At 42.1% G+C, this 12,275-nt stretch overlaps 1 protein-coding gene across 16 annotated transcripts in view; it reads right to left on the minus strand.

The window, feature by feature from the left end:
* rnf220a (ring finger protein 220a) overlaps positions 1-12,275 on the minus strand; it is a 173,841-nt gene that overhangs the window by 54,283 nt on the left and 107,283 nt on the right. For 11 of the 16 annotated variants that reach the window (XM_078264764.1, XM_078264766.1, XM_078264761.1 and 8 more), the window contains one exon: positions 3,866-4,084. The exons of the other annotated variants lie outside the window; for them this stretch is intronic. In XM_078264764.1, the coding sequence (XP_078120890.1) occupies positions 3,866-4,084 (219 nt within the window). The remainder of the gene's footprint in view (positions 1-3,865; positions 4,085-12,275) is intronic. 16 annotated transcript variants of the gene reach the window in all.

A 12,275-nucleotide genomic window follows, 5' to 3' on the forward strand; every position in this document is an offset into this window, starting at 1 on the left:
ACACACACACACACACACACACACACACACACACACACACACACACACACACACACACACACACACACACAGTGTAGACAGGTAATTAAAGACACAGATGGTGAGGTGGAGAGAGCTAGATCATATGCAAGAGTGGAGAGCAAAGAGGAGGAATCTTCCTATTTCCATCCCTTCCTTCTTTGCAATTTTATTGTGTGACATTTGCCCATACTTTCATCATAATATTCTCACTTTCCTTCCTGCTTTCCTTTCTTTACAACCTTACTTTCTCTGTGGTTTGGTCCTTGTAACCTTTGTTTTTTAATCCTAGTTTAGGTTTCAGTAGTCGGGGTGACAGATGACAAATATGTCAAATGTCAGCCAGTCATAATCATAGACATAATGAAGCAAGTTTAATCCATTTTAACACTCGAAGCATCAATTATTTAAAAAAAAGAACCCAGTTTTTCTTCAATGCTGCGCGCGCGCACACACACACACACACACACACACACACACACACACACACACACACACTTACTCTCTCTCTGTCTCTCTATGTCTCTCTCTGTCTCTCTATGTCTCTCTACCCTCCTGTGATGCTTTGGTCCAGATGAAGTGGGAATCAATAGATGCTAGATAGCACAGGCTCCCAGTCACAGACTACAATGAGCTGAGGTAAAAGGCCACCTCCAGAGAGGACAGGGATTGTCAGCTCAATACTCACTCTCAATGGGGCCAGAGATAAAAAACCATTTGGGGTGTCCTCATGGCTCAATGGGCTAAGAGGCAAACCATGTACACACAGCACTGTTGGTCCAAATCCTATTTAATGACCTGTATTGCGTGTCATCCTTTCGCTTTTATCTCGCCCATCATTCCTTTCTCTCGGGAAACAAGAGATTGTATGTGGGACTGTTCTTGACATCAAAAAATAAATAAAAAAATATCTCATGTATGGCTTTAGATTGAATATTGTGCTGCAGCAATCAGCAATTTAAGGAACCTTTTGCTTTAAATGTGTACTCTTTTAAAACTAGTTGGATGGAATATTTACAAAGAAACACAGAAATCTTGGAATTGCCATGAACTTGACCATTTTCTATCTTTTAAGTCTGTTGCAGGGGATTGAATACACTTGTAAAGTACACACACAATCAGCTAATGAACACTGAGCATGTAAACTGGATTTAAGCACAACAATAAGAGTCAGAAAAGAGGAGAGCCAGATTTATGAGTTGGCACACATACAGTATGTTGGTGGACACACGTACACACACACACACACACACACACACACACACACACACACACACACACACACACACACACACACTGCAAACATCCACACTGGCAAAACACACAAGCACATTTCCCAAATGGAATTACAAAGTGTCTACATGTAGAAGCTGTTTTTCTGTCCTTGAACAACTGTCTTCTCCTTGTGTGTGCAAATACACACACACACACACACACACACACACACACACACACACACACACACACACACTGCCATTCCCCTTCCTTGTTGTTCCCCTAAATGAGTTTTCTGACATGCATCAAGTGTTTATGCCCGCTGCCCCTCTTCTCTCCTCTTCCCCTCCTCTACCTCCTCCTCCTTTTACCCCCTCCCCTTGCCACTCGTCCGGCCGGTTAGCTATAACACCCGCCAACATCGGTAAACAAGGAAATCTCTCAGCCGCGGCCCGGCGTGTAACCGCATTACCGCGCCCGATAACCTCTTCAAATAATGTGCGATAAGGGGAATTTGATTTGATTCACGGGAAGGAAAAGAGGGGCCACTTCTGCTCCCCCTCAATCTATTTCTTTTTCTTTCCGTTATTTCTTTCCCTCTCTTTCTTTCCCTTTCCCCTCTCCCTTCACACCGCCATCCTCTCTTCTTCTTTTCACTTAGCCCAAGGGGTCCAGCCCTCCTCCTTCCGTCTCATCCCCCTTATTTTACCCCCTCTCCAGAATGACACCGCCTCGCATCCACAATCAAATAAATCCCACCGAGGTGTCAGCCTTCATTTTGACTCTCCCCTCTCTACTCCCCGACCAACGCAAGGTGAGGTGAGAGGCCCCCGTAAAGCCATCATCTCCATAATGGCAAATATGAGCCCTAAAGCCCCAAACCAGGGGCCGCATTAACACAAATGGGACTAGCAAGATGTGTGTGTGTGTGTGTGTGTGTGTGTGTGTGTGTGCACGTCTCCCAGTGAGGTGATATGTTTTTTTCTTAAGTAAGCTGTGATTTAAGTAGGCTAGACACTAGGCTGATCACTAGCTCTGTGTGTGTTTATGTGTGTGTGTGTGTGTGTGTGTGTGTGTGTGTGTGTGTGTGTGCAAAACAGATGAGGCTGTGCCGCTCATTCAGAGGACATTTGATGAAATGGAACGGGGGTCAACTTCAGTTTGCCACCCGTGCCGCGTTGCGCTTCTCCATGTGTGTGTTTCCTGTGTCTGTCTGACTGCGTGTGTGCGTGTGTTTGCACGTTCCCACTCCCTGACAATGATGCATGGCGCTTTTAAATAGCACTCCTCCACGCCCTGCTCAAAACTCATCACCAGGCTCTTTCACTATCCCTCCCCTCGCTCCCTGGGGTTGTCAGTTTTACAAAAGCAAATGAAATGTCGGCGCGGTGGAGAGGAGGGATGAAGAGATGGCTGGATAGAGGGATAGAGAGGGGAAAGGTGTGTGTGTGTGTGTGTGTGTGTGTGTGTGTGTAGTAGTAGTAGTAGTAGTAGCAGTGTGGATGTGTTTGCTGTCTGTTTAAGTCAAGGGACTATTTCTGTGTACATGTTGCACTGTGAGAAAGAGTGAAATGTAAATCAGAAGATGCATTAATTTTACATGGACAGGACATTTTGGCAACATAGGAACACTGTGACTGTTCCTACATGTAGGATATTCTTTCATTATGTCATAGGGAAAAGGTTTGGGCCTGGTGGACAGCATTTTTTGGCCCACTTTGCTGTTTAATAGAAACAAAAAATTGAAAGAAACGTATATGAAATTTGAAGGATTTAGGTAAACAAACGGGAAAGATAATAAATCATAAATCATCAGCTGCCTGGTTTTAAACATACGCTGATAAATGGTCATCTGATGATCCCTGTGTGTGTGTCAGCATGTGTAATGTGGGTTTTACTCCTGGGACTCTGCTGCACGTGTGTGTGTGTGTGTGTGTGTGTGTGTGTGTGTGTGTGTGTGTGTCTGTCTGTTTGAAAGACAGCAGTGTGATGCTGGTGAGGTTATCTCCAACTACTGACAGCTGTTTATTTAATCAATCACCTTGTCAGTGTGTGTGTGTGTGTGTGTGTGTGTGTGTGTTAGAGAGACACAGTGGCGAGGAAGAAAGAAGTAAATGAATGGAGCATTAAGCAAGCACTGACCCACAGAGCAGAGGCACAACTAGCCACTACAGGCTAAATCTCAATTCAAGAGCGCTATCACACACACACACACACACACACACACACACACACACACACACACACACACACACACACACACACACACACACACACACTTTTGCAGGAAAAAGGAAAGAAACAAATTATTCTCGTAGGATTACTAATTCTTTCATGTGCTATTTAAAATCTTATGTTATAACTCACACTTTAAAGTATGTCATAAAGATGATTATTTTGGATTGTGCATTTTTAACATCAAAGACAGACAAATTGAAATATCCATTTTCTCTATGAATATACTTGTTCGGGAATGATTTTTGAGAATGAAAAGGACTTTGATCTTCTAATCCTGCATTTTTCCTTATTGTTGTTTTATTTGTTGGTGTATAATTAAACTGCCATTGAAAAAGAGATAGAATGAAAGAAAGATCATTTTAAGATACATATTTTTTTCTTTATTTTCACTGACCTATGCCCTCTCTCTTCTCCTCTCTCTGCTGACTGTCTGTATTCCATTTCTCCTTCCTCAGCTGTCCGGAGGAGGGGGGATACCTGACGGAGAGGTGTGGGCGTGAGGCCTGTCGGCAATCATTTCCATCCCAAAGGGGCCTCATCACGACGGGTACGTGCCGCGTCAGTTGGCAAAGAGGGGCATCAGCAAGTTTGAAATAGACAGCCTGACTCAGCCCTAATCACCACCCACACACACACACACACACACACACACACACACACACACACACACACACACACACACACACACACACACACACACACACGCATTTTGTTTGAATTGACTCTAAAACGTCTATCTTCTATTAAAAGGATTAATAATTAATAAATTCATCTTGAGAAGTTAGTTTTGTTCACCTTTCTCTCTGACAAACAATCTGGCTCAATGTCAGCACCACCACACTTTGAACTGATAGCAACTGGTACTCAGAGGCAAACACCTACAGAAATAAGGCTGCCCTTCACATTACCTCTCTATGAGTTACCTCTCTCTCATCTATTCTCCTTTTTTCTTTTATTTTCTTGTCTTTTATCTTTCCTTTCCCTCTTCCCCCTCTCCTCTGATTCCACCCTCTTCCGTCCTCTCTCTATCTCTCGCTCCCTCTCATTATCTCTCTCCCTGCTGCTTTCATATGGTCTAGCAGCTGAATTAATTACCAAAGCCAATTAACGCTAGATTGGCTGATGTTTTAACTAATTAGCTTTAATGAGGGTGTCATGGCTGCCAGCACTGTGTTAATTGAATCCTAACAGTGGAGGAGGAAGCCTGTGGAGGCAAAATGAGAGGGATGGATGGATGGATGGATGGATGGATGGATAGATAGATTGAGGCATGTGCACACGTACATATGTACACAAGCTGTTATTGATAATATTTAGAGCGTATCGCAGGAACACCCACTCTGTTGTTGCTTCTGGTTTGTCATTAACATTATTGGCCTTTATGTATTAAATACACTCACACACATACACTCACAGAGAAATGAAGAGAGGGGGGGAGGGGGGGAAAGGATATGAAAAGCAGTATGATTATGTTATGTCACTGTGTGCATCGCCCTCATTTGCTGGGTAAAAGTTTGTCTTAGCTAACTGGGTTTTCTTAATAGAACTCATATCCGCACCTTGGATCTCCTAGTTATACCTAGCTGCATTTGTTATTGCAAAACGTGCCCGGCAAAGAGGAGCAGCAGATTAAAATCTTAGATCAATGTCAATGCTGTCCTCTCTGTGCCAGATTACCTGCTGCGTACCTGCACTTCATCTTCACCTGCCTTGTGATAGCAGGATCATCATGGATGAGATGTGAAATGTATGTATAGCTGAAAGCTAAAGCGAAATTCTACATGAAAGAATGTCATTTAGAAGGTGTGAATATCTCTAGATCATTTTTTTTTTGTTCCCTCACATTATCTGAATATGCCTACTGTCCAAAGGCGGAGAATGTACATTTTCTAATGGTAGGCCTATTGTGTTTACGTTTGGCAAAGACAATTTCAGGGGTAAAATAATCAGCCCAAAAAGTAATATAAACATTACAAAATGAGGTTATAGTTTGCTGGGTCAGCCTTAACACTTTTATATTAAATCTTTATTAAAACCAATCTCTTGTGCTTCTTTACAAAAATAATTAAACAAAAAAGTAAAATGTAAAATGGCATTGAATCCAACCAATTCAAATTGATATGAAATGACTGGAAATCCACAATAACAACTATTAAGAGGCATGGACCACGTCCTCCCTCTTTGTGTCTGCTCCCATCCTGCTGATCTAAAGACATGAACAAGCGACAGATTGTCTGAGGTGGCTATAAAAATCTGCATGGCCGTGTAAAAGGCTTAATGATTTTAAAGTTACAAGAGAAAAGAGCCTGCGGTTGGTCTCATCCATCAAGTCTAGCACCGGCGTCTTCGCCAAATGGCCCTGCCACCTAACCTGACGCTTAGCAATGCAGTGCCAAATACACCCTCCCTCTCTTACACATTTTGTCTTTGTCCCACTAGGATTGGATTATTTCTTTCCTTACTCTTTGTATCTCTTTCACCTCCTCTGTCACCTTGTATTTTTTTAACCAGTTTTTCCTCTTCTCTTGCAGTCTTTTTTTTTCTATCCAAGCAGCCAAAAAGGATATTTTAGAGAAACACTGAAGACTCAACATGATGACTTCTCGTAAACATACACGCCACTTTCCTAAAGCCAAGTGGCTTGTTATCTGCACATATTTTAAGCTATCCACGTGTATGTCTACGCTGAAGACTCCTGGATAATTTAATAAAAAATAAAAGGGGTACTGTGAAAGTCTTTCCATCTTTATCTAAAAATATCCCAAAACGCTAAATTCCTTCTTTTTTTTTTTTTTTAAATATATTTGCAGGGAAACACACCATAGCTGCTGAACTGATTCAAGATTGGTAAATTCATATATCAAAATCCACTGCAAGAGCACTCGTTCCCTACATGAATCACACATTTTCAACACATAATGCTCAATATCTTGAGAAATCAAGTTGAGCTCTTTACAGCCATTGCGAGATTGTGAGCGAGTGTATTTTATAATCTTAAAGCCCCCTGTAGACCCTTGAGCACCTCCTTAACCACTTCCCACTGCAGCAACCCCCCACACCTTGCAATAAGGTTCCTCTTACACATGTTTACCCTTTGACCTGTTGTTGCAAACTGTAATCAATAGCACAATTTCCTCTGTTTCTCTTACCCGCTCGGATATCAGTGCATATGTTCAAGGTAACAGTAAGCTGGAAGGACCAAATAAAGAACAGAGAAGCAACAAGATACGTTCTCTCCTGTCAGTGCTGAGGTTCCGTTCATGAGGATAAGACACTTATCAAATCCATGTTAACACTCACAAGTATCTATCCCTCAAGAGATGTGGTCATGTTGAGAAGAGGAGCGGGGATTTTCATGCTCATGTACACAAATTTAGAGGCAGAACGTTTGCGGCACTATACTGCCTTTCTTCTTTTTTCCTTTCGCAAAATTTCTCTACTCTCTAAAATATCAAGAACAGGCCTCCCTACGACAGAATGAGATTGCACACTGCAAAAATTGCCCCATCTAACATCATATTTCATCCTACGAATCTTGTTAATTCATGCTAAATGAGAACGTAAGACCTTGACAAGAAATGAAGACGATTTTCATCAGTGTAATTGCACTTCTTTTTCAATTACATGACAGATTCTTAGGAAGTCCGATTTTTGCTAATAAAAGCTACAAACAAGGATTGTGTTGCATGTTTTCTTATTCTTTATGGAAACCACTGGTTAACATTTCCTTCTTTTTCATTTCAACAATGCATATGGTATAAAAAAAAAAGATTGAGATAGCTATTGTTAGAACATTTAGATTCTTGGTTTCTATTAGTGACACTGATGTCATTCAGACACAATAACAGCTCTAAACACACATAGATACCGGTATACAGCCGTGGTGACAACAATAGCCAAATGTAAATCAGATAAATAGATGAAATTGAACAGTCATTCAAACAGCCCTATTCAACTCTGAAGCCCCATGAGCCCTTTTGTACAGCAGATGCTGTTGCAGGTTAGTGTGTGTTTGCGCGAGTGTGTGTTGGGTTGTCAACGATTGAGGAAAACCTATTTCCTCTTGCTGAATCCCCGGCTCTAAATGATGGATTGATATCTCTCTCGCTGTGGATTATATGCGCATATATGTGTGTGTGTGTGTATATGTCACTAGCCCTCTCAGCCTCTTGCTGCCTCTCCTCTCAGGCCCTTATCAGCTCTTGTCACAAACAGAGGATAGGGGATAATCCTTCATACAAGGGGAGCAGTCTGGCCTTCCATCTATCTAGCTGTCTGTCTAGCTGTCTGCTATATTACCCCTCTCACCGGAGTGTCACCGGAATAGAAATCAAACGGACACAAAGCAAACTTCCTGCGTCTCGGTAATCTCTGTTGGCACCGACTTAGATGGCAAGTTTAATGAGAACAAAACTCACAGTGTTTTGTACAGCGTTTGGTCAGAAGTTTAATGCAAATATGTTGTAATTATTTGCACTGACAATAAACATTTAAATTTAGAGTTTGTTGATGGGAATTCCTTGGGTGTCAGTTGTCCTAGTTGAAATAAAAAAAAGGTACACAGATCTAAAATTGAAAATGACTGCAACCCCAGATAATGAAAACTTTCCTTAGTTCCTGGTCAGGCCTATGCCTTGGGGTGCTGTGTTGTGGTTTGGGTGCTTGCCACGTCTTCATGACAGTGGGTGTTGCGGGTCACCCCGAGTTCCCAGAATCAGAGCGTTCCCTGGCACCACACTGGACCAGACTACAAGAGTGTGCTTGTGAGAACACGACTTTCACAACATTTCATAATGTCACAGAGAAACATAATATAATTTATAGGAGCACTTTTGTTCTAAAATGAGATTTAAGAGACCAGTAAAAATAAAAATACAACATGAAAACATTAGGACAAACTGTTACCCACACTGACTTGTACCACTTGAGTAAAGACCCATTCCAGATGGAAAATGTTGTCTTATTATTTTTGTTTAGCCTAAAATACATGACTACTCTATACCCACAGCACATTCTTTGAAATGCCTTTGTCTCTGTCTCTCTGTCTGTCGCTGATTCTCAGAATAATAATACAATCCAGAAACGGGGGGAAGGGGGGAAGGGGGGGGGGGACGCATGTGAAAAAATAGAACCGGTTGATAGGAGCAGATCAAAAATGTCTATCTGCTGGAGTGGGGTATTGCACAGGTCACACCTGAGGCTATTTTGTCTATGAGTGAGAGTGTGTGTGTGTGTGTGTGTGTGTGTGTGTGTGTGTGTGTGTGTGTGTGTGTGTGTGTGCGTGCATTTGGGACAAATAAGATACAGTGCGATTGCATCACACAGCTGCAATTGGACATCATTGTGATGGTTATGAATCTGCTATCTCTCCGCCTATCATCTCTTCCTCCATCCCCACCTTCTCGTTTCCTGTCCTTTCCTTTCCTCCCTCTGCCTGGTGATATCACATTGTCCAATAGAGGGGGATGTTTCTCTACACTTTGCTCTTGTCTCCATGTCCATCATTTAGTTTACACCTTTACAATGTATGGCTTCAATTATTATTAAAGTATTTCCGAAACATTTTCACTTGTGTCAGGATTTGTGTCCACTAACACAAGAATAAAAATCAAATCAAACTACAGAAAGCGAAAGCAGTTTATTGTTCCTAATTTTTAGAAACTTTGTGGAATTTATTTTACAGCACACACACCAATTTTCTGATAAAATGCAGGATTAAGTGCTGGGGGGGGATGGAGGGGGGGGCTGAAAAAACATGTTGCAGTAAATAAAAATGCTTTGTCACAAAACCGAAGATGTTGAGGGTGTTTTTCTTAGCTCATGAAAAGTTGTTTGGGAGTTACATGGCTCTCTTACTCTCGAGTTCTGTATAGAGACAGCTTGGAGGTTTTTAACTCCACACACACACACACACACACACACACACACACACACACACACACACACACACACACACACACACACACACACACACACACACACACACACACACACACACACACACACAGGGTTGAGAGGACAGGTCTGCAGCTCAGATCAATAGAAAATTAAAGAGGCTGAAATGGTTTCTGCTAACATATTAACCCCTCTTCTCTTTTTCCCTTTCTTCTCTTTTATTTTCTATCTTATCCATCATCACTCCCTCTTTTACTCTTTTTCTCTCTGTATCTCTCGCCCTCCCCTAATAGCCTGTGCCACTGACGGCAACAGCGTTTCGAGCAACTTGAGTATAGGTTTTAGTGACAGAGAGAGAAGAGATGTGTTTTTTTTTGGAGTTTGAGCTTTAAAAACGGCAAGCGAAGAGAGAGTGAGATGGTCGGATGAAGGGACGGGTGGAAGGATGGGGGCAGTAATAGCACCGAGACGACAGGGGCTTTGGAATACTCTCTCTGGACAACCACACACATATACACACACACCGTCTGGGGACTCAAATCTCAGAGCAATTTTCTGGCCAGATGATTGGCAGCTTGATGCGTATTCTTTCCCTTACAAGACTGGCTGATAACTCCAACTATCCCATTCCATGCCGGCATCCCTCCCTCTCTTTTTCTTTCACTCTCACCATCTTTTTCTTTTTTTTTTTTTGGTCGCTGTGACTCTCTCTCAACACCCCCATGCCCCGACCCCCTCCTTCTCCCCTCTCTCATCCCTCTTTCCATCCTTCTTTTCCCCCTCTCTGTCTCTCTCTCTGGGCCTGTTGTGGGGCTATTACAATGACAGAGGCGATAAGGGACATTTATCACATGTGCGGCGGGGTGAGCGAGAGAAAGCCCTCAACAGGTCTACGGGGAGGAACACACACACACACACACACACACACACACACACACACACACACACACACACACACACACACGCACACAAATGTCCAGACACACACACACATTCAGCATTGAGACATACAGAAATACACATACTGCATGCACGCAAATGTGCAAGTACCCATGCACATTGATGCACACAGACAGATAAACAGTCAGAGGTTTTACATGCTTGCACACAAATGCATAAACACACACACACACACACACACACACACACACACACACACACACACACACACACACACACACACACACACACACACACAGAGTGAAACAGTGAATCATCCTCCTTTTCCCCATTTTGTATTTTGCAGTTGACTGAGGCCAATTTCCCATAATTCAATACAGTTGAAAAATGAAACCCCGGTAAATCGCTACAGCGATTTTACAGATCCCCGCTTATCCTCATAATTCATTATTTCCAAACTGTAACAACATTACATTTCATTTGTAATGCTCTGCCTGCCTCAGCCATTTGCCAATTGTTATATCTTATTGTTTTCCCTCTCCAAGGGGGATAAAAGTGAGTTATTGGGGGAGAAATGGCGGCTGGCTGGGTGGCGGGCTGACTGTCCCTGGATCTGCCCCGTCTTCCTCTCCATCTGTCTGTCTGACTGTCTCACTAACTAACTGGCTGTAGTGAGAACGCACACACTGAAGAGGCACAGGAGAACAGTACAAGTTGTTGTTTTCATTGTGGCGATGTGATAATGAGCCTATTGTTTGCAGCCTTACAGACACACACGTACACAGACTGACTGCACTATTGTTTTTCAGCACCGTGGTACAGTCATATCCACAGCTGGATCGGTGCAGGGCAGAGACTGGGACATGGATGGGGTGAGGATGAGGAGGAGAGAAGGAGTTAGGAGAGAAAGAAGTTTTGAATGTAAAATCTTTATTTGCAAAGTAACTAGTAACTATGTCTGTCAAATAAATGTAGCGCAGTAAAAAGTATACATTTGTGTTTCAAAAGTAGAGGAGTAGAAGTAAATAGTAGCATAAAATAAAAAAAAAAAAGCACTTTAAAGTGTTGGTTTCAGCAATTAAATGTACTTGGTTAATTTCCACCAATGATGCAAGGACAGGATATGGTTTTTCTCTAGCCTTTTTTTTGTTTTACACTCACACTATTTTGTCACATGTAAATGCTTGTGTTATATAATGGCTGCTGATAATGATGAGCTTCTTACTGTACTTGGATATGGATGGAAGGTTTGTTTGCCAAATGTAAAACATCAAATTATAAACTAATAACAGTTGAACACAGATCTATCTTTGGAATTGCCCAATTTCCAATTTTCAAATATTAAAGAGAAAGAAAATGATGCCAATAAATGTCCAGAAAGTGCAATCATTTTATCACATGGGATTACACACTTTACAGGCACAATTCTTTGTAATCACTTGTTCATCTTTTTTTTTTTTTTTTTTTTATCAATCTAACTGCCTGGTAAAAAAACAAGACCTACAATCGAAGCAACTTATGCAAATTAAACATTATACTGCAGCCCATAAGCTTTTTGTCAATACTACAGAGAAATATCCTTTCAGGTACAGTGAGATGACTCGAGAAGGGCGTCTGCAATATTTACAGTTTCAAAAAGAGATTCTTCAAATAGGAAAAAAAAAATCACACACAGATTAAATACTGGAATCGCCATTAATTTGAGAGCTAAAAACATGCTTTGATGTCTCTTTCACACACACACACACACACACACACACACACACACACACACACACACACACACACACACACACACACACACACACACACACACACACAGACACCATTCCTCCTGCGATGTCCCATTCATCACAGCTGTAGCCCCTCTCCAGCCCTGCCCATGTTACTGTACCCTGTCACACTGCTGGCTAAACAAACTGCTCCTTGATGTATGAGGGCCTACACCGGCCATAAACTTATTCACTTTTAACTAGCATGCTACCGGCCTGGCATGGCCAGACATCACC

This window comes from Sander vitreus, chromosome 12 (genome assembly GCF_031162955.1).
Source record: "Sander vitreus isolate 19-12246 chromosome 12, sanVit1, whole genome shotgun sequence".
Taxonomy (NCBI): domain Eukaryota; kingdom Metazoa; phylum Chordata; class Actinopteri; order Perciformes; family Percidae; genus Sander; species Sander vitreus.